The 26,204-nt window shown below is 49.8% G+C and overlaps 8 protein-coding genes across 8 annotated transcripts; 4 read left to right on the forward strand and 4 right to left on the reverse strand.

Moving 5' to 3' along the window:
- Nucleotides 1-837: 837 nt before the first annotated feature.
- N7532_009690 (DUF3140 domain-containing protein) lies at nt 838-1,306 on the forward strand (the record flags this gene model as incomplete). Its single annotated transcript, XM_056622181.1, has 2 exons — nt 838-997; nt 1,101-1,306. The coding sequence occupies 2 exons, from the start codon at nt 838-840 to the stop codon at nt 1,304-1,306; spliced, it is 366 nt and encodes a 121-aa protein (XP_056472987.1).
- A 662-nt stretch (nt 1,307-1,968) lies between these two features.
- On the forward strand, nt 1,969-3,589 carry N7532_009691 (putative MFS transporter; the record flags this gene model as incomplete). Its single annotated transcript, XM_056622182.1, has 2 exons — nt 1,969-2,573; nt 2,635-3,589. The coding sequence occupies 2 exons, from the start codon at nt 1,969-1,971 to the stop codon at nt 3,587-3,589; spliced, it is 1,560 nt and encodes a 519-aa protein (XP_056472988.1).
- Nucleotides 3,590-4,920: 1,331 nt separating this feature from the next.
- Nucleotides 4,921-6,105, forward strand: N7532_009692 (cytochrome and DOMON domain-containing protein; the record flags this gene model as incomplete). Its single annotated transcript, XM_056622183.1, has 1 exon — nt 4,921-6,105. One exon carries the CDS (start codon nt 4,921-4,923, stop codon nt 6,103-6,105), a length of 1,185 nt encoding a protein of 394 aa, XP_056472989.1.
- Nucleotides 6,106-10,190: 4,085 nt separating this feature from the next.
- Nucleotides 10,191-11,587, reverse strand: N7532_009693 (cytochrome b5 reductase family protein; the record flags this gene model as incomplete). The annotated part of the gene is made up of 4 exons (XM_056622184.1): nt 10,191-10,406; nt 10,506-10,812; nt 10,975-11,507; nt 11,564-11,587. 4 exons carry the CDS (start codon nt 11,585-11,587, stop codon nt 10,191-10,193), a joined length of 1,080 nt encoding a protein of 359 aa, XP_056472990.1.
- A 3,938-nt stretch (nt 11,588-15,525) lies between these two features.
- N7532_009694 (aldo/keto reductase family protein) lies at nt 15,526-16,587 on the reverse strand (the record flags this gene model as incomplete). The annotated part of the gene is made up of 2 exons (XM_056622185.1): nt 15,526-16,209; nt 16,285-16,587. The coding sequence occupies 2 exons, from the start codon at nt 16,585-16,587 to the stop codon at nt 15,526-15,528; spliced, it is 987 nt and encodes a 328-aa protein (XP_056472991.1).
- A 3,870-nt stretch (nt 16,588-20,457) lies between these two features.
- Nucleotides 20,458-22,013, reverse strand: N7532_009695 (HAD family hydrolase; the record flags this gene model as incomplete). The annotated part of the gene is made up of 3 exons (XM_056622186.1): nt 20,458-20,955; nt 21,020-21,215; nt 21,274-22,013. The coding sequence occupies 3 exons, from the start codon at nt 22,011-22,013 to the stop codon at nt 20,458-20,460; spliced, it is 1,434 nt and encodes a 477-aa protein (XP_056472992.1).
- A 630-nt stretch (nt 22,014-22,643) lies between these two features.
- N7532_009696 (cytochrome P450) lies at nt 22,644-24,314 on the forward strand (the record flags this gene model as incomplete). The annotated part of the gene is made up of 4 exons (XM_056622187.1): nt 22,644-22,694; nt 22,750-23,095; nt 23,179-24,088; nt 24,161-24,314. The coding sequence occupies 4 exons, from the start codon at nt 22,644-22,646 to the stop codon at nt 24,312-24,314; spliced, it is 1,461 nt and encodes a 486-aa protein (XP_056472993.1).
- Nucleotides 24,315-24,880: 566 nt separating this feature from the next.
- Nucleotides 24,881-26,019, reverse strand: N7532_009697 (wax synthase family protein; the record flags this gene model as incomplete). The annotated part of the gene is made up of 2 exons (XM_056622188.1): nt 24,881-25,355; nt 25,427-26,019. The coding sequence occupies 2 exons, from the start codon at nt 26,017-26,019 to the stop codon at nt 24,881-24,883; spliced, it is 1,068 nt and encodes a 355-aa protein (XP_056472994.1).
- Nucleotides 26,020-26,204: the final 185 nt, after the last annotated feature.

Below are 26,204 nucleotides of genomic sequence, written 5' to 3' on the forward strand. Positions count from 1 at the left end.
GCGATAATTCCGATTTTGTCAGAATCACGCAAGATGAGGTGCTTCTCCTGGCGCGAGAAACGCGCAGAATTCTCCGTGCATTGACGCGCGCTCTACCAGAAATATCCTATCGAGCATCTTTCGATCGTTGGAGGACCGGTACGCGGGCCAGGAGGCTGCGTCCTTGGTGCGCGTAGTTTCACTAGATCCATGGTAAGTTAATCCGCGTTCGGCCAAACGACCAACGGCCGACTCCGCACAGAGTCGAAATTCCGGGGTAATGCAGGGCGCAGTCCAATCGGTGACGGGCCTTGGGTACCCACGGTTGCCCCCTCCGCAGGTGGCTGAAATGCTAAAATGCTGGGCTCCTTTCACAGGGCACGCGACTTGGCCGCAAGACTGATGCCCATCTTCCCGAGGCATCAATAATGTTTGCCTGATCAAACTGGCATCAACAAAAACTTGCTGCCTGAGGCATGATATGCTGCAACACCGCAGGAGTACTGGAGTAACTACGTACCTCTCTCGGATCCAGACGAAGCCATTGGAGCCTCATGGCTCTGCTATTGCGATTCAATTCCATTCCTTGAGATACAGCTAGATCGGCCCGTCTCCAGCCAGCTTCTCATCCCTCCAATGTCATGATGGACAGAGGATTCTGCGAAGGTTACCGAAATGGACTACCACGCTACTGCTCACCACGTTCGTTGCTCAGGAAGACAGCAAAACCCATGACGTTAACTCACAGTATTCCAATCTGTCGTTTCATTTCCTCCTTTGTGCTGGCTGTTGCTATTGATCTAGCTCCGCGGACATCGAAGGACACAATGGCTATGAATCAAAAAACCGTCATCAGGTATGTCGGCGAATCTTCTCCGGGACTATCTACAAGAGATCGCGTGGGAACAAGGCTCATCTCCTCATGAGAGCGACAAGGAGTTCCAGGAACTGGTCAATATGAACTCCGATGAACTCCGTGGCTGGTTAGAAGAAGGAGAATCGGCAGACGTCCAGGTGGGCGAGTGAGACCATCGGTCATGAAAAGGTGATTCCCTCTCTCAGGCCGGTGTCGCGATGATCGCGACGTGACGGGTCTGATGGCAACTGACACCTGCTCAAAGGCCGCAAACTTGTGGAGGTCCTCGAACACCATCCTGAGGGGCAGTCGTCCCACTACACCGACGCCGAAATCCCCCACGTGCGTCGTGTGATCTCGTATTGCAAGCGTCATCTGGCGCAGGAGGAATCGGCCAAGCGGAACCCTCACAGCCGCAGCTATCGGTCTTTGAAGAACTGGGGCCATTATGCGCTCAAGGAGTTTCCTTAATGCCGGGAATGCTGGGCAGGTTGAGACTTTCCCAGAGGCAGTCTCGTGCAGTCTCTGGGGGCTAGCAAGACACATAACACCGGATTTTGTCTGTTTTCCACTTTCTGCTTGCTCTGTACATACCCGAGTAGGCACTACTCGTAAGGAAGGTAGATTGGACCATCGGCATCCCCGTCTATCTTCGTCTCAGGGACTGGGCCTGGGAGGCGGGTTGGGAGTGGTTGCGATCACAAATCGGTGCCGTAATTCGGGTCCCCGCCGAAACTGAGCCGGCTCCATTCGCCTTATCTTTCGGGACGTCAGCCAGGCCCGTTCCCTCGTCAACTCCCCCCACGACGCCGCGCGTGCTGGCGACCAGCAGGGCAGAGGGCCACGATTGGCGGGGACTACTATCTCCAGAACCCCCACCCGGACAACCTCGGGGTCTCCGGCTTTTTTACATTTGCCGATCGGACGGAGGCGTGGGGGAAATGCGGGGAAAGCTGCTGGCCGGCCGTGGGGAGACCCTTTTCTGCTGCGTTGGCGTTGGCCTAACCCAACGTGTTGACTGGCGAAGGCGCCCGCGGGACGTGGGGGTAGCATGCCGCCGGGAGGGCTTAAATCCTGTTCCTCCCCGCATTTTGGCTCCCCAGACACAGCATCGACGATCGCCCTTCCTCAGTATGGCGAAACCACAGACGGTCCACGAGGAGGACATTCCCCACAAACTAGCCGACGAGGCGGTCGTCCGAGTCCCATTGACGGCCGAGGACAGCAAGCGCATCTGCCGAAAAACTGACAAAACCATCCTCCTGGTGCTAGTCTGGGTCTATTTCCTACAGATTCTGGACAAGACCGTGCTGGGCTATGGCGCGACGTTCGGGCTCCAGTCGGATACCGGGCTGACCGGGAACGAGTACTCGTTGATCGGCTCCATTGGCCCTATCGCCCAGCTGGCCTGGCAGCCCTTCTCCTCCTTTCTCATCGTCAAGGTGCCGCACAAGATTCTCATGCCCGTCATGTGTTTGGGATGGGGCATTGCCCAGGCGTGCATGGCCGCCAGTTACAACTTCCAGACCCTGATGGCCGCCCGCTTCTTCCTGGGCCTGTTCGAAGCCGGATGCCTGCCATTGTTTAGTGTTATTACAAGTCAGTGGTATCTGCGTGCCGAGCAACCCTTACGCATTGCCGCCTGGTACAGCACCAATGGAATGGCAACGATCATCGCCGCCGCCTTGTCGTACGGTTTGGCCCACATCAAATCCGATATCCTTCTCCCGTGGCAGATGTGAGTGTTGGAAATCCCTCGTCTCGGCAGGGCAATCGTGATTCTAACCGAAATCATGCAGCATCTTTCTCTTCGTGGGACTGTTGACGGTCGTCTCGGCCCCGGTGGTCTATTGGCGACTCGACAATGATGTCTCCACTGCACGCTTTCTCACCCAGATGGAACGATTCCAGGGGATGGAGCGGCTGCGGGCAAACCAAACGGGAACGGGCAGTACCGAGTTCAAGCTCAGTCACGTCTGGGAGACCTTCCTCGAGCCCAAGACCTATTTGTGGGTGGGCATGGCCATGCTGCTCAACATTGGCGCCAGCGTGACCAATATATTCGGCCCCTTGATTCTGGGTGGGCTCGGATACGATGACTATACAACCACGCTCTTGACGATGCCATTTGGCGCGCTGCAAGTGATCGTCATTCTACTGGCCAGTTATCTCGCCCAGACGGCGCGGGTGAAAGGTGCCGTCTTGGCGAGTTTCATGCTGCCCGTCGTGGTGGGCCTCGCTATCCTCTACGCCGTGGCCCGCACCAAATCGGAGCAAAGCGCGCTGCTGGCAGGTTACTATCTTCTCGCGTTTCTCTTTGGCGGCAATCCCCTGGTCGTGACCTGGATCATTGGCAACACAGCGGGGACCACCAAGAAGTCCATTTGCATGAGTTTGTACAACGCCGCCTCTTCCGCCGGCAATATCGTAGGCCCTCTACTCTTCAGCGCCAAGGACGCCCCAACGTACCATCCCGGCCTGCGGGCCTGTCTGGGGATCTTCAGTGCCATGGTGGCCGTAGTGCTGATCCAATGGGTGAATCTCTGTTTCCTCAATCAAATGCAGGCGCGCCGCCGCGTGGCCAATGGGAAGAGTGCCGAAATCATCGATCATTCCATGCAGAGCAACTTTCACGGTCTGGCCGACGAGAACATGGACCGCGAAACGGGCCCGGGAGTGGCGCATGCCGGATCAAATGTCGTCGCGGAGGATCTGACGGATCGAGAGAATGATGAATTTGTATATATCTATTGAATATCACACTTACGACCATCGGGTGTTTGCTTGAAGTAGCCGTCCTATCGCTCAATTTGTTACACCGAATCTCAAACAGGCTGACTGTATTTTGGGTAGAAATGAATGCCAAAGGCCTCCATCAGAGTTCGGTAACCTCCCTAATTATGGACTCTCCCCGAGCACCGATCCATTCTTATAATAGGCATCAACCCTTGGCATGAGGATCTAAATGCAACCACAGTCACCCGCCTCGATTTCTCGATCCACTCGTTTAAGATTCATTGCTCGGATGATGGGCTACCTCTCTTTCGATACGTGGCCTGAGTTCGCAGTGCCACGGCGCATTATGGCTGGAAAGCGATAAGAATCGCGTCCTGACAGCGATCTGAGTCCGCACATAGGAACATGGAAGGCGTAGAAGAAGAGACGAGAGGGTCGCCCAATTCCCATAGTTGGTATTTGGGTAGGTATTTGACGGTCGCACAGGTCCTCAACCCTTCAAATTCCTTCGCTTAATGCTTAACATCCATCACAAGGGGAATGAAGTGAAACCAATGTGCTCTCGTGCTGAGAAACTGCTATGATGCATCTCTGTCATTGTACATGAGGACGGCTAGTCATTTTTCCAACATAACAGAAACAATGCTTGAGCCACATGGCTTTGATGAGAATAGAACACGCAATTAAAGCGCCACGGGAATATTTTGGATTTGACATCCACGGTCCTGTATTTTCTAGACACCACGTCCCATTTGTCGATAATGGCAAAAGGCTTGAGATTGGTCTCGACAAATATTTCTAAACCAGACGTCGCGCGTTACTCCAAAACCTTGCCGATACTCGTCACATTTTTTCACGTCGCACCGGAGCTAATGATGGTGACTGTTGGAAGGAGTCCCCTTTCTGCACACATGGATGGCTGATGGTGACGGGACACCCGAGATGGGACTTTTTTATTCAAATGTAATTTGGCCCTCTTTTTTCCCCCTCACCCCTGCTCCGGCGAGGAATTCCAGGTGGCCAAGATACAGGTGTTCAGCTCGCGGAGCATGATGTGACATCTAAATGACCGCCCTGGCAGACTGGGGGTCAGTGGGAGCGGTGTCAGTCACACAAGGCTGACTGAGCAATCTCAGTCACTAAGACCTACCTGATGCTACCGATAGGTGGTACATAAGACAAGGCCTCATGAGCTGCAAACAAACAGAACCCGTGGGTATTCGAGCAGATACCGGGAAACCCGTCCTTCTGTGTCACTAAACTAAGGTGGAATTTTCGAGATCAGCAAATTATAAATACGACTCTCTACTCTGCGAACATCCACAAAGAACCGATCATATATTTGCAGAATGAGTCGAGGCCTTCTATTTGCTTGGCTGTGTTGGTCGCTTTGGACAGACCGGGCAGCCGCTCAATTCCAAAGCATCACGCCAGCGGAGCATAGGGAGATTACATTCACCATTCATGTTTCCGACGATGCGGCAAAGTCAAAATCGGGGTCAATTTACTTTCAGATGAACTCCACCCGCCCTATTCAATGGTTCTCGCTGGCACAGGGAATCCATATGCGAGACTCTAATATGTTCATTGTTTATACCTCGAGCAGACATGACAATATCACAGTTTCCCCGCGCCTTGGAAAAGGCCATTTTCTACCACTTTATAATCCACACGCCGACGTCTCAATATTGGATGGAAGTGGAGTCCACAACGGATCTATCACTGCGAACATCCGCTGCGACAGCTGCATCACCTGGGAAGGGGGCCGTGAAGACCTCGAAAGCCCCGCCAGCCCTTGGATATGGGCTATCAAGTATGGGAAACCGTTGAATTCCGATAGCGTTACAGCGCATCTACTTGAACACGATGATGATGGTGTTGCTTTTGTAAATATGAAGAAGGCCACGGGTTCACTCGCCATTGATGCCACTGCAAATCCTTTCAGCGACCTGGCTAATGCCAACATTACCCCAGCATGGAACAGACCACCATTTGACTCGGTGGGGCTCAACAAAAAGAAAATTGCACACGCAGTATTGATGACGGTGGTGTTTACGGCACTTTTTCCATTTTCGGCCATCATCTTATATTTATTCCCTTCGTCAGGGATTGTTACTATCCATGCAACATTGCAACTATTTAACCTGATTATTGCCATTGCTGGATTTGCTGTGGGTATCTCAATGTCTCAGCAAATTCATCTCATGCGTCACCATCATCCCATCATTGGAATCATTGTGGTCGCAGGCTTGACTATTTTCCAGCCCGCAATGGGACTGATTCAGCATCGACACTACCACAAAACAGGAGGCAAAGGGGCTTTCGCCTATCTCCATCGCTGGTTTGGGCGGGCGATGATGATTCTAGGTGTTATCAACGTTGGATTGGGATTCCAACTGACCGGGTGGCGGGATCCCTTTGCCCCCCGAGGAGCAGTTATAACTTGCAGCATTATGGCCGGAATGGTCGCTGCAGTATATATCTTGATCATAGGGCTCACAAGTGCAAGGAATAGGCGGGCTGCTTCAGGCTGATGGTTCAGTTTGTTGTGAATTCAGATGACAAAAATAAATTGTGGAAAGAGAACATAACTGTTTTAACATTATAAGCCATCTGGGACAGCCACTCACAGGCCCTGAACCATAGGACACTTGACAGCCAGATACAATATTGTTTAATGTAATGAGCATTTGCAGGCATGCATGGGCTTAAATGAACGTATTCCACAGAAAAGAACTTGGCCTTGACCTGCTGCTTGTTCCCCTCTGAAATCATCTTAGATGCAGCCCAAGGGCAGTAGTAGATGTAAGAACTACACACTTCATTCGGCACCCGTCTTTTACCCCCGCGCAAATGGGAGGCCACCAAGCCCCGGAAGCACAGGCATTTGAAGAAAATCACATACCGTAGTTTTCGAAATCAGTTATACCGCTATACTTTCTGACTACTTACCCGGAGGTGTTGGATCCCTTGTACTGATGGTATTGTCCTGTCACCCTGATACCAATTACTCATGCATTAGGGTTAGACCTGTATCTATTGTGGTGGGGAGACCCCCCTCCCCCCTACTACATCGTTGCCATCCAGACTATGTGACATAGCCGGCAGTATACGATGGCCGGATAGCTAGTTCTAGAATAAACCTTCTTACACCTCCCCGACCTGACCCCTACATTTGGGATTCTTGCTATTTCCTGACAGCTGCGCGTGTGTTTTGTCGTGGTTTTCTGCTGTATCGACCCGCACGTCTCAGCACGTGCTGCCATCGAGCGTTCCCCTTTTCAATAGGTAAATATTAGTATTTAACAAGTACACACAAACTAGGACCTTGCCAACATCGCACGACCTATACCCGACAGTGCTATTAAAAGAAAAGACGAGAGGACTGGGGTTATTAAGAACATACCAGTTGGAAAGTCCAAATTTGCAGCTAGTGCCGTTGCACAGCTTATATGATCTTTAGTATTAGGGCAACAATGCAGCAGGAGAGACAAAGCTTACTCCATATCTGTACCCGCAAGCAGCATGCTTGCTCTCTGTCTCTGCGGCTAGCGAGGCAATGACCAGCGCAGTGCTAGCCAGGAAGGCACTAACAGTGCTGAACTCCATGGTTTGACCAGTCCAAGGACCCGAGTGGCCAGTTCTCCGATCAAACGACCAGAATTCTAAAGGATGCTAAGATCCACACCGAGATCCAGCTGATCACCTACTGCGAAATTCAGGCGGTTCCGCTGTTCCCGAGGGTTATCGGTTCCAGTAAGGATGCTTGTTTTCTATGCCATGCATTCATCCATAGTCATGGCGAGATGCACACATCACGCACGTATGGGAGATTGTACCCCAGTTGGCAGCTGCCAATGCTTTTGTCGTTTAAGATGCTGGGGCACCGATTCAATGAAGTCCTTCTGAACCATGCTCGATATACGTATATTTGCTGCCGCTCAGTTGCTTTTCTTATCAATTTCAGTGCTCACTGTCTCGTTCTTTGGTTGCCCAGTCAAAAACTATTCAGTTTCTCACTTCGACTCCCCTCTTGAAACCTTGGGCCCCCAACTCCATCCTTGAACTCCCCACCAAATCCAATTCCATGAATCTCTCTTCCTCCATAAAACCTCCCTCTGCTCGGTTCACACAATGCCGTTCCGTACTGCTCCAATAACTCCTCATCCACAGTCCCCACAGCCATCTCGATCTCATCCCCGTCCTCCTCTGGACATCGCCAATACATTGTAGACCCACATACCCCACAGAACCCACGGTATCGACCTTGTGTATGTGAATATTCCGTTATGGGCAAATTCCCGGGCTTCCAAGAGGGTATGTCGGGCGCGTCATAAGCTGTCTCTCCAGGTGGCAATACTGGGGTTTGCGGCTCCTTGGCGGACGCTTTAGAGTGCCTGGTCACACCTATTTCGAGACTTGGCCAGCCGAGTTGTGGACATGTGAAGGTCAGGAAGAGTGCGAAAGGCGCCCCGGTGTGTTTACGGCAGTGAGTACAGGAGCAGGTATGCGGCTGCTATTTTGTCAGACAAAGCACTAAGAAAGAAGGTAGCGCTCAGATAGCACCACCAAAGGAGTACAGGAAATATACCCCTGGTGGCCAGGCATAGTCCTTTCCTATCTCAGCCCTGTACCTCACCGCACCACACAGACAACCGCCGGTTATATAAGAGGGTGGCGTTGGACTCATATCCACGGCTCTGCTAAATTTTTCGTCTGCGGGATTAAGAGTTGGTGTGGAGTCGGTCATCTTCACGGAACATTCACTCCAAGTCAGAAGAGAGGTAATAGAACTCAGGGATGTTTCCAACGGATAGAGATTTATTTTGGAAGTTAACACGGTTCAACACCTAACTTATAAGGCTGTGATCAGATTCACCTGATCAATTGGCTAGGACTCGAGATTCATAAAAGGGTCGGCCCCCGGGATGAGAGGAAAGGCGAACTTCTCCATTCTTATCTGTGATCTGTCATATCTACCCCGCTTTACCCCGCTTTCTTCTTCACCGTGTTTATCCTGTTTGTTTCCATCTCGGTCTATTTATACGAGAATTGTCAGGAAAATGGTGATCGGCACTGTATTGACTTGAACGGTACTGACGAACAGAGAGAGGGGTCAAATACCACTAGGACACTTCGGGAAAGGTTTATTCATCGTTCACGCAATTTCCTCCTAGGGACCCCTGAGATCGCTCAACCGATCTTAACAACCACCTTCAATCTAGCATCTTATTCTATGGGATATCTTCAGTACTAGCCAGTACATCAATTCCTCATCCTGACATTTTATCCTAGGACGTTTTCTCCTTAGCCCTGAGCTTCGGGGTCTATGCAAGCGATACAATAATAGCGAGTCGCTACTCAATGTCCATGAAAGTTTTGCTAATTTAGACCGGATTAGCACACTTATTCGAAAGGAGAGACTCCTACAATTTCCTCATGGACAGGATATCAATGCTTGTACTTTGAGATGGAAAAGGATCCTCCTTTAAAGGTATGAAAAGGTCGCGATATAATGAGAATCGATTATAAATAACCTCTTCCTTATGACTACGTTCAGCATATCTATCAAGGCCCTGACCTTATGGTTATTTGCTTCACATCTGAGAAGGCTGATCTTTTCATCCAATCCGACTCGGTAGAGATTGACATGTCTTTTAAACGATTCAAAGAAAGGACAATGCGAGAGGTTACATTTTCAAGATATATACCTGAGCAAGACCCCCGTAATTATCACCCGAATATATTAATAATTCTTTATTAATATTGTCGGGATATATCCTCCTGTCAGAACAAACTAGCGGTGACCCACTGCTAGCGCCTGATGGATAACATCCCTTGCTTGGTGTACGCATTCTTGCGCTGGGCTGCGGCCCCGGTGTTGTGACCGCCGAAGGCCGGTGTGTGGGATCTAGGGGTGTTTTCCAACTAGACTGAGGAGGAACATCTATTTACATGAATCAATTGACTTTTGCTTTGGAAGCATACACGCTGTCCACTTAACTGTGTACACAGTACCTAGCTGGTGATACCAACAATTAATATATACAGAGCTCAAAGCCTACACCGGATTGCCTCTGACAATTTACGACAAGAGTATGATAGTCTTGCTATCCAAATGCTTGGACATCAGCTCCGAGAGGAGGACTTAAAGGCACAATTACTCGAAAAGCAGCTTGCTAATCGTAAACGGCAGCAAGAATTAGATGAGATAGATAGACAGGTAAGCGTAGGTAGGTTAAAATATGCCCACTTGTATTAACTCTTACAGTTTTGGTCAAGGAATTAAGAATAATTGTAAATTTATGCTTCCTCCTCGAGACGATCAAAGTCTGCTTCCACATCCCAAAAGCGAGAAAGATACTCGCAGGTGAATGGGGCAGTACCGCATTCTATTATGTTATATTAGCAATGCATTAAGGATGGCAGGGCGGGCCTTGATGTAGCCAAGAGGCTCGGTGGTTTTCTTCATGGCGCTGACCATGGGGGAGGACCGCGAGGACCGTGGAGAAGTAACTTGACGTCAGAGGCGGGTGCGGGAAGGCGCTCCTATATTCTAATGTTAGACATCATGGTCACCTCGGTAGGAGCCAATCACATGTGTGGGAAGTTAACTTGATCATGTCGGGGGTGACGAAGCTGACATTACCAGTTCAGACCTCGGGCGGGCTGTCAGGACATAGTAGACGTTAAAGCCCTCATCCTCTTTGGTGAGCTTATCTAGCTTTTCCTGGAGCAGGATGTCCTCCGGGTTGACGTTAGCGAAGATCAGGTCGAACTTGGTGGTGTCGTTGCCGCCGTTGCAGGGGCGGTTGCGGATGATGGCCTCGATGATCTAGAGCATAGAAGTAATACCAGCACCGCCGCGATCATACCGATGTGGCGGCATATGTTGGGGGTATAGACCATGGCGCCCCTAGTTAGGCCCACGGACCTTCATAGTCTGGCCGACCTTCAGGGTGGTGATGTACTTGGAAATGTTACCCTGCGGGTAAGCCTCGACCAGCAGATCGAAGTAGTTGGCTTCATTATTAGACGAGATGGGGGTGTAGGAGCGGATAACCTCCTTAAGCTGGCCGTCAATGGTGGCCGTAAGCGAGATGTGCTGGCCGATGGGCAGACCAAGGATGTCGGTAGGACGGTTCAGGAAAAACCGGTAGATGGCGATATTGTGGGAGATGCTGTTGATCTCCTTCAGCTCGAAGTCCTGGAACTCAGTGGGTTCAGGACCTTGCGAGGCTCTGCGACATAAAGTTAGTGCCTAGAGTTACAGTAATACTCGCTGGCCAGAGAAATGAAGACGAAAAACGAGCTCAAGTTTCTATTAATCACCGCCAGCGGCCCCTTCCTGACTCCTCGCCCGGCGCCTCTCTTTCTCTAAAAGTCCCAAACCGGTAATAAACACCATAGTATCAAAAACAACCCCATAATCCACATTAATCTGGAACTTGCCAGACTTCTTCCAGCTTTTCGTCCCATTATTCAAGTAAACAGCGACGAGCTCTTCAGTCTGGTCATCCTGTAGCTTAAAATTCCTTGAGCTGATTTTCGATGGCTTCTCCTCTCCAATCCCGACACTATTGGTCCGCTTCCAAATAAAAGCCCTCCGTTCACCAGAATCCAGTGTGATCTCGAACCGATAATGCGTTGTGAGTTTATGGCGCGTTAGATCCTCCCAGGCGACATTGGGATCATCCGGATTACCGAGTCCCACTTTGCAGTGTCGAGAGAAATTGATGAATTTGCAGACGGCTGTAATCGGGGCATCCTCGGTTTCGCCGGCATGGTATGTTAGGTCTGGTTTGCCGATCGTAAAGGTTGAACACCGCACATAGGCGAGGGGGCTTTTTCGGTAGTGCAGATGAAAAAATCGAGCTTTCGTCGCCGATGATAGACGTGGAAAAGGCGTGAGGATGAAGTTGTGGGTGGTGTGTCGCTGTAAATTGAGATCTCGGTGGAGCTTTGGCTGTCCGGGCGAGCAGTGTTTGCAACATCCAAGTAAGGTTGGGAGGACATTTTGATATGGTGGGGGGGGGGGAAATTCGGTGGAATGGTGTCTCCCTCTCATATAGAAGTATCACATCAAGAGTTATATGAATATAAAATATTTCAAGTTAACCAGCAAAGTGAGGCTGGGTTCTCAACCTCGTGTTGGGCGGAGGCTGATCGCCAGTGGAGACATGTGCACCTCCAATCAACTTTCTGCGGATACGGTTGCACCGCCTCATAAGAGCCGATGTGACTTAACATCTAATTTAGTTGGTTGTGGTCTCCGAATAGCCCCGAAAGTTTATTCCTGAGAACCAAGACGAATCGAAGATTCCTGCATCGGTGCGTACAGGAAGCGTAAGCCAGCGTTCCAAATCGAAATCGGCCGCCATGCCGAGTACAAACGGATAACTCATTCATATTGAGAGCTAGGTCCGTACCAAAAAAGGCCTGATCGCTAATCAACCATGCAACAAAAATGAAACACTATAGAAAAGATAACCTATGCTCCCGCCACCGTTCCAAAATCGCCAAGGCTCACTCCCAAGCTTATTTAAGGCTTAGGCGCATACAAAGCCAAGATGTGAGCAGACACAGCGGACTCCTCTTCACGACGAGAAGCCTTGCAGTACCCCAGATACCCCAGACATGCAAGAACATTCCAATCCCCAAACACACAATGAGGACAAACTCATCCAGGGCAGATTAGCTACATAGCAACATTTCCATTGATTTAACAATGTATCAGATAAATTTTGGGCACCATATGGAGGATATCTCCTACGAGCTTCTATAATGCTAATTGTTTTCCAATCTGAGTAACTACCGTTTCCTGGTTTTCATCCATGCAAACAAAGTTCCATTTCTTGAATGCGCTGCTGCTAGACCAAGTCAGGATAACAGGGGAGCTATTGTCAGAGAATGCACGCGAGTGAGAGGTGTATACGGTCTGCCGGCGCTTTTGCGCTACTAGTGTGTCTTTCAGGCCATGGAGTTTGTACTCAGCATTGATCTAGAATGTGCGTAGCGTTCCGGTGCCGATAGTCCCATATTCAGGCGCCGATTGAAAACGAAATGAGGTGATTAGTTTGACTTTTGAAATTGACGGTATAAATAGGGCTGAAATCGCGACTGCAGCCATTGGTGATCACAGTATTCCATTTCTTCCATGAGGATTCGACATTTAGTCTGCGGATGTTGCGGTCTTGGAGAGGTTGAGAAGTCTAATGAAACCATGTTGGGTGACTTTCACTTGAGATCGTAGATATGAAGATGGGAGATGGTGCCTCCTTGGGACTTTCGAACTGAGGTGTATCTATAAGTGCCAAAGATCTTGAGTTTGCTACGACACTACTCGAATGTGCGCAATCAGTGTGGCTTGGCATTCTGAGTCACATCTCGTCGATCAACAAGCCGTAGGCGCGAAGGGACTCCGCCGACGGAAGGAAAAAGTCAAAGTTATACAGGTAACTGCTACGGTGGGAACAAAATAGGAAGCGAGAATCTGCAATAATGGTATTCTATGAAGGGGCGGTTATCCATTATTCCGTGTTCCGATTGCCTTCCAAATTTGGAACGATCTATCCAAATAGAACAAGCAAAGTGGAAGTTCTGGGGTCTCGCAAGATCGCCCACCATTCCATCAACCCCACTGTACGCCTTTAATGTGCGCATTATTTGCTCAAGTGTCGCTCCTGTGAAGTTCGGCAAATTCGCTAGCGGGAAAAGCAACTGATCGATGCCATCGACATCCAAATGCATCATACTGGCATCGACCCTACTCTCGAGATACTTTAGCACTTCCTCCGCACGCTGCTCAGGCCCCCGTGCCATGAAATTCGAGCTGACTACCTTGCAGTTGTTGTCGAAGAGGTATGTGAAGTAATCGGTGCTTGTTTCCGGGCAGTTCGGTGCCTGATTACTAGGGTTTCATCTGTCTCTATTCTTCATGCAACTCCTGTATATAGCGTCTCCATACACGAAGACGAGGTATCGAACGCACACCGAACAACCGTCTCTGTCCTTTTCTGAAATAGTATTGTCGTTCCCTCTAACCTCTGCAGAGTCCTGGAAATCGCGGCGGGGGTTGATTTCTTTCTGTTTCGACCTGTCTTCTTTGTCAGACTGCCACCGAAATTTCACCTCTTCAGATATATCTTCCTTCAGGCTTTTCACCACCTTGGGCCATTTGTAGTCCGCTAGCTGAATCAGCCTACGCTTAGCGGTAAATGTCAGCTAGTTATCAAGGCGTATCGGCGAGTATTCGAGAAGTCCAATTGAATAGTGTGTTGGCTGAATGAGAGTCATGTGTGAGATGGTTGAAACACTATAACTTTCTAGCGGCATGTTATAACACCATATGTCCGCGTTCATCCGATTTACCTTGCAAAACATATGCAGGAAAGGAGAATGCTGAATATGGTGTTTTGTTGGATCCACATTGGCATCGGATTGGATTACAATGGGCATTCCATGTTCCTCGTCTAGTCGGTATTTAATATGCTCGAAAGTTGCTGGTATACGACTGGTTGAGCAGAACGTAAGGGGTGAAACTGTCGATAAATCGAACCGAGTAGTCAGATTGTCGACAGATAGGGGCGTAGTGGGTAGAGTGAAGAAGGGAGTCATCTAGGCAAACGGAGCACGTAGTGATTTTGCCGTGGAAACAAGTAAAGAGCTTGTATTGATGAAAAGCGTGAAAGATTTTATTTTGGTCATCGGATACTACGCTTTATATCAATACGTATAATCAAGTGTTCAAAATGAAAACTCTTCAGGCCATCAGGCCATAAAACTACGATCTACGGCAATCCAGCAAACACGAGAGCTAAAATTAAAACTGAAATATTGAAACACGAGGGTTGTGCGACGATCGACCGTGTCAATTGGAAACTCGAATTTTTTTAAGCCTGACTGGAGACATTGGACCTGCTGCCTGTTAGGAACCATACGTCTAAAGGATGAAGCAAGGATAGGGTTATAGCAGTGGTTTGAGGCCTGCGAAGCCGCCAGGGTTCAAAAAAAAGTCGAATTTATCGAAGATCGCGCGGAAATATGGCGTTTCCTATACCGTGCTGCGCCGATGGTTCATCAGGAAGAACGGGCTCGCACTGCCAGAAAAGCTGAATATTAAGGCTCTCAACAAATACCAGGAGGAAGCTTTTAGGTGGTGATGAAGGAATTGAATGATTATTATAATCCAGTCACCCCTGCATAACTAGAGGATATGGCGAATCTCTCGCTCGAGCGCGCTGCTGTTGATCGCGTTGTTAGCAAAACGTGGGTGTATCGCTTCATCCAACGACTCCATAGGGGCATGCAGTTAGCACCAGTGAAGCAGAAAACAAAGGAAATTTAGTCTACTGAGGTAGAAGATGCGTGGAAGCTCGCGTTCTGGTATGAGAAGCTAAAGAAGGTGATCAAGAAGGATACACTACCACGTTTGATCTTTAACTTTGATGAAGCGGTTTTGAACCCGGAAAGGCAAGAACGGAAGGGTATAGGAGTGATAATCCTCCTGATCCCCCATAGTTTGAACTCAGAGACTATTATTGCGCTTGAGTGTATTGCTGCAGATCGTTGGCAATGGATCCTATGTTCATATTCAAAAGCATCACCTAGCAAGAAAGCTGGTTTCATGGCAGTGAGGCTCTACCACCAAAAACACTAGTCGGTGTATCCCCAAATGGCTGGATATTACATTTATTAATCCTTCATTGGATTGATCGTTTCTATAAGGCTACAAAAGGACGCGACAGCACAAAAAAGGAGAAAAAATATCTGTTAGACTGGGAGAGCATTTGCAGATTTTGCACGTCGATTTTCTAACGTTGTGGCATTGCATCCACTACAGCAACGCAATATATATAGAATTGATAAACCTCTTGGTAAGAGACTGGTTGAGGTATGTGATTTGCTGGATCAATAATATGCTACATAACCACTTGGTCTTTGTCACATAAAAGTCACTGCTTATAGAACCAGTCATTGTAGTTGTCCAAGAACGACTCATCCTTGATCTTCTCCCACACCTTTTCAATCATCATCACAATATCTTCACTTAACGGCCCACGACGAAGTCCCTGCATGGTCTGTCTCAGCTGATCAATATTGCTAGCCCCAATGACCATCGCATCCCCAAGATCACTACTCAGATTGGAGTGATATCGCATCCACCGATATGCTAGCTCTGCAGTCGGGATTCTAGCCGCAGTCGCAACCCGTGCCCAATCATCCAGCACATCCAGAAAGGCGTTCTTATTATATAGACCATGGTACACCATCCCGAACGGGGTCTTGGGGTCCCATCTGCCTTTGAGGTTACCTTTCCGCAGCTCCTCCTTCGACTTGGCCAAGAATCCGCCAGCCAGGGGGCTATAGGCATAAAATGCCAAATTATACTTGCGCAAGATGGGGAACAACTCGGTCTCCTGTTTGCGGCAGAGGGGATTGTAATTTCCCTGGTAGACGGTTGGTAAGACAAATTGCTTTTGCTTTGCAAGCTGAATGACAGACTCCACTTCGTCTGCGCGAAAGTTGGAGAGGCCAAAATACTTGAATTTTCCAGCCTTGTATAGATCATCGATTCCTTCAAGTGTTTCTTCCAGGGGGGCTTGACGGTCCGGGGCGTGGAGATAAAAGATGTTCACCTATAATATAATTTTCACATATCAGAAAAGTTTGTACTGCTTGTCAATTTACCCTAGTCAACATGTCTATCTTACCTTGGCTGTCTGCAATTTCTTCAGACTTTTCTCCGCCCCCGCAATCACTTTCTCCTTCGTGGAGTTGCCTGGAGCGAACCCACCACAATGCTTCGTATCAATGACAAAGCAAGCAGCAGCATTGGTCTGGCCTAGGAGCTCCTCGCTCGAACCGTAGATTTGAGCCGTATCAATAGTGGTGATACACTCTTGCTTCAGCGCCTGTAACACCTCTTCGACTTCAATTGCAGTACGCTGGCCACCTTCCTCATTGAACCCGGCTGCGCCGAAAATGACGGTGAGGCTGGGGGTTGCGTTGGCCATAGTTAACTTGACAGTGATGGACAAAGGATGTGGAAACTGATATGAAGTTGGGCCTGGTTGGTTTGGAAAGTTCCATGGGGGTTATGAGCAGCAGCTATTTATACATATCACTCCTACTTGGGATCATCACGCTAAGATGAAAATGAGGCATAGGAATTGCAAACACAATGAGACCTTGATTCTACCATCCCCACAGATGGTACATCGTTGGTTGGTCACATCCAGAGCAGTGATAAAAGCGTACGACATAAGTTACCTTGGGTTAGGGTATGAGTCACGGATCGTGTATGTCAAATTGGTGATTGGCCAGTTTGGGAGCAGTCTTTCTTGTTGTGATACGAGGCGGTTGCAAGTGAGAAATAAACGGTTAAACTTGGAACACGGGAAATAATTCCTGCGCTGTTCATGCTACAGTCAACTCTCGTTTATGGCACGCCCAGAAATAACACACATCGGATTATAGCGCCGAATTTTCGTGGACGGACCCACTTTTCCCCTTTTACCATATAACCACTTATGGCACATCTCAGTTGTAGCCCACATTTTTCCCTCTATTTTTGCTTAGTCATAATAAGTCGACCAATAACAATGCAGAATTCATCGCACTTTCGGCCGAGATGCCAACCACAAGGCGAGCCAGAAGGGCATATCTGACGCTCAGAAGTAGGCTCTACGCATCTATGCATCCGAAACACAACCTACGCCTTCTTACCGAGCCTGCGTTGAGTGGTTTCGGCCCAATTTGGTCAACTTATTGATCGGGCCACTGTCTCAAAGATCCTTTCATCCAAATACCAGCATCTTGATACTGGTCCAGTAAGTCTAAAAATGCGCTCATCGACATCACATTGGCCTATATTAGACCAAGCTCTCTTTGAATGACAGCAACGACATCAGGATGCCGGCTTTCCTATAACAGGCCCACTACTTCGGCTTAAAGCTATTGAGTATTGGAGGAAATTCCTGAATATGCTGAACGTCCAGTGCCCCTTTTCTCTGATGGGTGGCTTACTCGGTTTAAACAACGTCATTCCCTCCGCTATCATACCTTCCACGGTGAATCCGCTCGCTCTCCATCCTCTTTTCTAACCGCTCTTGCTGCTCCTGGGACCTCCTTAAGAAATTAAGGAAGACCTCTAGTTCTTCTGGCCTAGAGGGACTGGATGCCTTGACAGATTCCCTGTCCTTGAAGAAGGTAGCCGCAGCGCTGTAGAATCGACCTGTGTCTGAACATCAACCCTGAGTGTAGATGTAGTGTCTGACTCTCGCTCCTCTCCTGTTGTTTATTCGTCCTGGCTCTATTCTAGTGGGGCTGTTTCTAACGAGATTTGGGCGGATTCACTCATACCATCGCCAATTTCTGGAGCAGCTCCGGGTGAGTGGCGAGAGGGTGCCTTTCCCAACTGCGATTCGCTTTGCGACTCTCTGGGAGTAGGGTGAGCTATATCCAAAGGATTCTGATCTAAAAAATCCTGATGCGCGTCAGTCTCCAGGTCCAGATCCAAACTCAGAAGATTTAATTCCATAGACTCGGGTGCATTCTCTGAATCGTTCGTCCTGCGTGAAATAAATTGGCGCGTGGGTGAATTGCACCTTCTTCCGAGGGGAGATGAGCTGCTTGGTGTATCAGTATGTCGTGCGGACCCATGGAAGCCAGATGGCCCGTCCTTTTCGACAAACAACGGCGATTGCGACATCTCTTGAGCCCTTTGTTCTGCATGCACATCCTCATTCTCCCGGGGGTTGGTGGGTTCAACCCCTTGTGTCGGTCTTAAAACACATGCTGATTTAACTACTTTGTAATTTCGGCATATTCGAGAGAGTCTATAATAAATTGACGCTTGTGCATGTGGCAACAGATGCATGCTATGGGTATGCATTTGCTTTGGTTCGCAGTACTTCGAAGCGATTGCGTTTGGATAAATTTTCCGATTCAAGAAGCATGATCCCTGAATAAAAGGTTACCACAGAACTATCCACCTACCGTACCAGCCCATGCAGCTGTACGATTTACTGTTGGGACTTGATATCTTATGGTTGTCCATCCTTGGAAGCACGAGAAAGACGCGCGTTGAAGCGGAGTAAGTATCGTGATGTGGAGATATTTTGCGGGGAACCTTGTATGGTTCTCAAACGTACCTGAGTGACTGGCCCCATTGGAGGTGCTCGCTTCAAATTCTGTACAACACTCTAGAAGGGGTGAATGCAACGGAATTCGTGACTCGAGCCCCAGGTGATGGGAAGAAAGTTTACGTCTAGACCTCAACGCCCCAACTATCTTCAAATCTAGGCAGAATCACCAAGTATCTTATCATTCAAAATGCCCGAACAAACCCTCACCGGCAAGGTAGTCATCATCAGTGGCTCGTATTCCGGGAAAGGTGAGGCTATCGTATGGGAGCATCACGCAGTGCCAACATGGTGGTGAACTACCCTTTCCCCGATCTACAGGCCGAGGCCGAGGCAGCGATTTCATCACTACAATCTCCAACATCTGCAATCGCTGTAGAAACAGACATGTCCAAAGTCTAATCTGCGCAAAAATTGGTCAATTCCGCGGTTGCTAAATGGGGTCGTCTTGATATCATCATCAACTCCGTTGCAGTGGCAGTCAACAAGCCTATCGAAGAACAGACATTGGACGACTGGGATCTTCTTGTTAGCATAAACGGCCGTGGAACATTCCTCTTAACTAAAGCTGCACTTCCCCATCTCATGAAAGGAGGTGGGCGGATCGTAAACATCGCTAGTATCTCTGCTCGGGGGCCACCGCCGAACCAGACGATATACGCCGGGGCCAAGGGGATAATTAACTCGTTCACAAAGTGCTGGTAAGCAAAGATATGGTTCTTTATCTAGTTTATCAAAAACATGTCGCTTATCGGATTATGAAGGGCGAAGTAATTGCCTCCGAAATACGGATGTACCGCAAATGCAGTATGCCCGGGTCCGACGTGGACGGAGGGATTCGCCTGCCGCAGCAGAGGAGCAAATGAAGATTCTCCAGCCGATCATCGATCAAACTCCTGCTGGGCCCCGTCTAGGACATGAGCACAGAGGTAGCCATGGTCTAGTCAAGGTCCAGCCACTCTAACGGTGGCCTTTTAGGCGGGTTTCAAGGTGGGCAGGTTGGAGAGCATACCCGCAGGGGATGCACACTAGCACCTGGTATTCTGGGAGATAGCGAAAATGCTCTCTCGCGGCCTCGGTTGTGGTGGTCACGCGAAGCGAGCGAGGCGGGTTTTTGTAGACTTTTTGGAATACCACACTGTAGAAACAATGGCAGAACAGTGCTGTGTTGCCAATCAATTAAACCGGTTGTTCATTATAGTCCCTTTCACTACACAAGCCGCCATTGTTTCACCATGTTATTGTATTGTTGACATTTCAACACTATACATCTGGTTCTTTATCCGTTATTGCTCCGTCCCCTCATTTACGATCCTACCTGACCACTATGGTCCGTTGTCACTGTCCATTCTCATAGCGTCAGATCAGCCGCAGACTCAATGGGCCTTATTTTCGGGCCTGACAGAGCCCTTGTACTCTTCACCTTTTCTGGTATCTGGTAGTAATAATCCCTTCTTAGATGGAACATTTGCTGGACATATACTGGAACCAGGAAGCTAGAGGTAAACCACATACAAATCAAAAATCCAACCTCTCGACAGTAGATACTCAGAGAAAGCCTCCTCTCATTGTAACAAAAAAAAAAAAAAAAACAAAAACAAAAACAAAAACAGTCCTCCCGTCCCTACAAACAAACCAGAAGCATGCACAAAAATCCCATTCACGATGAATTAGATCCACCTCCACCCCCCCGGCAAACCCCACCATACTACCACATCCACATCTACATCTACTGTACACCTACATCCCACCCCTCAGCACAGCAACCGCAAAAGCCGTCGCAACCCCGCGATTCCCAATCTCCTTCCCCGCCGACGGGAAAAGATACATGCACGACGCCTCCCACCCGCCATCCTCGCACTGCATCTCAGCCAGGCGTTCCCTATCCTGGAAATTCTCTATCTCCAGAAAATTGCACGTCAGGAGCCGGAGTCCAAGGCAAAACGAGTCGCCGTTTACTCCAATCCGCTCGGTAACACGGGTCCGCAAAAGGGGCTCTAGTCTCTCGTTTAAGAGTGGATCGTTGGACCTGGCAAGGAGGCGACTGAGGTAGTACAGGAACCACTCGGCGGTCGGGTAGTAGCGCGTTCCGTCGATGTACGCGCGGTGCGTGAGGATACTGTACATCCAGTCGAGGGTTTGCGGGAGCTCGTAGCCGCGGCCATAGATCTGGAATGCGACGATGACATTTAGGGCTATCACTGCGTCGACGCGGGGGCGGGATCTGTCGGTGTAGGCCTGGTTTTTGCGTGAGTTGGTTGTATCTCCTTTCTTTGGATCTAGATTCAGAGGAAGCCTATACCTGCACGAAACCATCCTCATCCACGTAGTCGAGCATCTCGTCGAGGATTGAGTGCGCGAGATCTGGGTCGTAGTTTAGTGTGCTCAGTGCAAGCGAGGTCGTGTCTAGGTCGTCGGGATACACCTTCGTGGTATATTTGGGCGTCTCTGAGAAGAAATTCCACAGACGCGGCGGGGATTTCAGATTAACCAGGCTCCTAGGCGAAGTTAGCGTGGAGCCTTTTAATGTAAACAGACGAATAATGCGTTACTTACCGGTCTTTTAACACCTCCAGAATCAGGAGCGGCGCGTAATTCTCCTCAATCACAACTCCCTCCTGCGTAACGGAAGGGAACTCCCCCGCTTGCCGTCGCAAAAACGTCATCCCCCGCTCAACCGGGTCGCCGACGAGATTAGTGAGTCTACGTGGTAGACCAACGAGGTCAGCTGTCCCGCGCATGCCAATTGATCGAGCCGAGAGGACGTTCTCCTGTCGATCATCAATGAGAAACGTACTCTGCGGCGCGGCGCGGAGAGCTCGCAGGACATGGCGGTAGAAGCGGGGACTGGGTTTGCGGACGCCCAGCATCGACGAGGTGAAGATGTGATCGAATGTAGACCAGAATTCATCGTCAAAAATCTTGCGTAGGGCCTGGTAGTCCTTCGCTGAGATGTTGGATACAAGGACGATCTCTACCCCGGGTGTTTGTTTTAGGGTTCTGAATGTGAAGAGGATCTCCTTGTCGTAGGTGGTTGTTTCGCGGAGGTTGTGGATTATGGCTGTGAGGTCACTTTCTTTGAAGCCGAACTGCTCAGCGAGCTTGTTGAAGCATTGCTTATCGTCGAGTTTGCCGACCTCGTAGTTCATCCAGGTTGAGGTTGACATGATCCTACCTAATGTGACAGACGAGCCGGCCGTGGCTAGTGTGCGGTGCACTGGGGGGTGAAAGAGGACGCCCCCGAGGTCCACAAGAATCGTGGTTCTAGGTGGTTTGTGGTCATTGGTGATGGCCATATTGTCGAGTGAGAAGTAGACCAGCCTGAGGGGCAATGGCAGAAGGCGGCGGGTTGAGATACAGACGATCGCGCAAAAGCAGGGAAAGAAACAAACAGGACCACCTAATCCTCCTGCCAGTGCAAATCATATAAATCAAATGTCATAACACAAAGAGGTCATCGTTATTCGGAGTTCCGGATATCAAGGCGCATCCTTGCTGGATAGAACAAGGCCCACCTAATTTTCACTTTATTGACGACGATCGGCGATCCTCGGAGTTGTTCACGACGATCAGATGGCTGACATAGATCCTAGAAGCCAACTACTATTGGCGGATATGCAGCCAAAGGCTGAAAAATGGAGCATGTCAAGATCTGCAAGGGGGTCAGGAAAAACAGCACTGAGCGCGTCTCATTCTTTATCCTATACGCAATCCACTCTGTAGATCGCGTCTGAAAAACTTGCCAGCTGCAGCGCGAAGGATAAGGAGGGGCTCCATGCATACATGGGTCACTTGCTGCTTGGGCCTGGCCTGACTTCCTTCCGAGGCATGCTTGTTGGGTGATCTCATCCTTCTTGGAAACAGTTGGTTTCGTACCGACGAGTTGATCTCAACGAGACACTCAAAACGAACTGCCGGACAACACGATGTCTCCAGCAGTATTCATCGGACATGCTGCGCAAATATCCCTCCTGGCCGTATGTTCTCCAGTCTACTATATCGCCCTGATAATTAACATGCCCGCCCGAAAAGATCCTCTTCTACGCGGGGTGGACAATAACATGCAACCGCTACCTCCACCCACTGAGCAGCTACCCAGGCCCCCTCCTCTCAACCATCTCTCGAATCCCATACATAATAGCCTACACGCAGGGCCGCCTCCATCTCTACGTGCGCACCCTCCACGACCTATACGGCGACGTCGTCCGCATCGCCCCTGACGAGCTGAGCTATCGCGATGAGCAAGCCTGGAAGGACATCTACGGCCGCTCGAGCAATTTCGCCAAGGACATGCGCTTCTACCAGTTGTCGAAGAAAGCGGCGAGCGTTGCTGTCGCGCCTAAGGTAATCCATCGGCGGCAGAAGAAGGCTATTCTGCGTGCGTTCTCGGACTCGGCGTTGAGAGATCATGAACGGGTTCTCCAGCCTTATGTCGATGCGCTGATTGAGAAGTTGGGCCAGCGGTGCGCGGGGAAGGGGAAGGGGATGGGTATGTGGATCTGACGAAGTGGTTCAACTATGTTATCTTTGATTTCATGGCACACGAGCTGTTCGGGAAGCCACTTGGGTGTCTTGAGGAAGCGAGCTATCATCCATGGGTGGAAGTGCTCTTTGGGACGGTCAAGGCTTGGGCGTTTCTTGCCATCCCGAAATTCTTTCCGTCTGCTGCGATGCTGCTCAAGCCTCTCGTGCTCTTCCTATGTCGGGACTCGTTGGGACATCGCGATACGAAGTATCGTGCTCTCTCCGTGCACATACCTGAGGGGAACGAGCAGAAAGAACCGGTCTTTATGGCTCATGTTCAGAACAGCAGTCGTAATGACCCTGAATCAGTCTTACTGCCGGACGAAATGTTACCAAACTACAGTTTTCTGATGATGGCCGGGAGCGAAACGACCGCTACTCTGTTGTCCGGATGCACATTCTACCTACTAAAGCACCCACATTCCTACCAACGGCTTACCGCTGAAGTGCGACAACGCTTTTCAGCGCCCACTGAGATAATCCTTTCATCGCTAGCAGCGCTTCCATATCTTCACAGCGTCATTACAGAGACATTGCGGCTGTATCCGCCAGTGCCACTGGGCATGCCACGTACAGTCCCGGCGGGTGGCGCGATGATATCCGGGCGATATGTTCCGGAGAAGGTTCTACATATCGCGCCTGTGCCTTTCATAGGGTATAAGCTAACATATTCGCAGACAACCGTCGCCGTCCCGTCATGGGCTAGCTCCCGATCCCCATCAAACTTCTCCAGCCCAGACCAATTCATTCCAGAGCGATGGCTGAACGATCCGCCATGTATGAACAACGATAAAAAGGCCGCTATGCAGCCTTTCTCTCTAGGCCTAAGAGGCTGTCCTGGCAAAAGGTTGTGTTCCGTTTATATAATCTCTACATCCACATCGAAACGAATGACTTGACGAAACTGACGTGGTCATAGCATGGCGTACATGGAAGCCGGGCTCATCCTTGCGCGGATCCTGTGGAGCTTTGATCTGCAGGTTGCGCCAGGGTTTCATGGGTGGGATAATCAGCGAGCATTTCTGATTTGGGAGAAGGGGCCTCTTCTTGTGAGATTGACCCCGAGGGACTGATACATGAGTTTCCTCGCGGGGGAGGTATCAGGAAAGAAAGAAAGTGATTCGTGGTACTGTACTTCGTGTGCGTGAGACGTGACAAACCATCTTCAGAAACAGAAAGCCCTCGGCGAAGTCACGTACTGCGGTGACGGACATGCACCTACAGGCAGTAGATCCAGCAACTGGGCAGAAGGTACTCTACATTTTGACCAGCCACTGACTTCATGTTAGAAATGGTGAGCCAATAGAATCAGTGTGACCATGCAAGGGACCGGTGATCCTAGCCCGATAAAGCGGGCGGTGTCACACAACTATTTGTCGATTTGACCCGTTATGTAAATCTCAGATCGGCACTTAGTTATGCCTGAGATACACACTTTGCGATACACACTATTAGCGAGAGTTTCGAGGGTCAAGTATTTCCCATTGTGGGAGAAGATGTCAGGTTGTGTCGTTGATTCGCCAAACAGATCTATCATAGTTCACCCTAGACAAAAGCACAACCGCATCTCTAATCAACTTTTTTCCGAGTCCTTCCACTTCCCCCGCATGTACAACCGTCCAGCATTGAATCACACGGTTTACCCTCCAATCAAAGTCCAACCAGTCCACCCCACAGAAACAACTCCCGCTATTACACGCCACCCCACCTCCTCTACAAACCTAACCGGCATAACCTCGTCCGTCTCAACGGGCAATCTCAACGCAGTATACGCAAATAACGGCACAGACACATAGGTCCACGCAAGCAGACTCAAGAAACCCAGAAAACGCGTCCACGCTGTGTCGGAGTCCCTGTCTGCTCGAGGTCGAGTCCTGACGAGGTCCTCGGCGACGATTGCAGCGGCATTGCCCACGAAGAAGAGCATTATGGCACCGATGTTGTCGGGCACTCCGGCGTATATTGCGCTTAGCATGTGCAGGATTCCGGAGATGGAGAATATGAGGAAAAGCTGGATTATTTGCTGGGGTTTGCCTGAGGCGGGGATGAGGCGGTGTTGTACGGCGCCGCTTATTGTTACGAGGGGCCAGCGAAGGAGGCTGTGCCAGTATATGCTGCGAATATGCAATGAATCAGTATCTAGTTGTCAAGTACAAAAGATATCAATGAAAAAGAGAAGAATTACGCCCAACAATCCCTAACCCTAAAGTGCCTGAGATCCTTCATCCTCCCAAAGAGTGGCGGCCCGTATTCCGGAGATCCCCAGAAAAGCGCAATAGACAATAGTGCAATAACCGTGCAGATCATCGAAAACAGCAAGCGCAGATTGACCAGTAGCAGGCACGAGAGCGGAAGACGCGTAATTAGCTGCCCCTTACTCGAGGCAGGCCCGAAAAGCTCCGCACCTGCGGCCAAGGCGCCGGGCCATTCTCGCTGGAAGTAGAGGACTGTGCCGAAGTTTAGAAGGTCAAGGGCTGTGTATTGCCAGATGAGGGTAAGTAGGGTCCTGGTAATGTACGCCCATTTTGTTTTGGGGGGTTGGTTTGGAGGTGAGGCATGGTCACGGTATGTCCAGGTCTTCACCTCCCAGGGTGTTCCGATGCCGCGAGTACTTGTGACGCAGTTCAAGGCGGCCAGAAAACGGGCAGATGGCTTGCGAGTTTGTGGAAGTAGTTGGCTGATTTCCACGTGGAGGATGAGGAAGAGGCTGACGAAATGGAGCGTCTTGATGAAACAGGAGAATGCGAAGACTCCTCGCAGCAGCTCAGGACCCGACATTTAAGACAGGAACATCGTCTCGAGGACTGCTAGAGCAAGGAGGGAGAGTAAGCACAGTTTTCGTACGCTTGACTCTTTCGCGGTGACGGCGAGAGTGACCGACGCGATCAAGTACTCTGCCGCCATGGTGGCCGCCAATTTCGGGAGACACGACATTGTGGCATGAGATGCCGTGAAGACCAATC

The sequence above is a fragment of the Penicillium argentinense genome, assembly GCF_028826775.1.
Source record: "Penicillium argentinense strain IBT 30761 chromosome Unknown utg000009l_segment0_segment0, whole genome shotgun sequence".
In the NCBI taxonomy this organism is placed as follows: Eukaryota; Fungi; Ascomycota; class Eurotiomycetes; order Eurotiales; family Aspergillaceae; genus Penicillium; species Penicillium argentinense.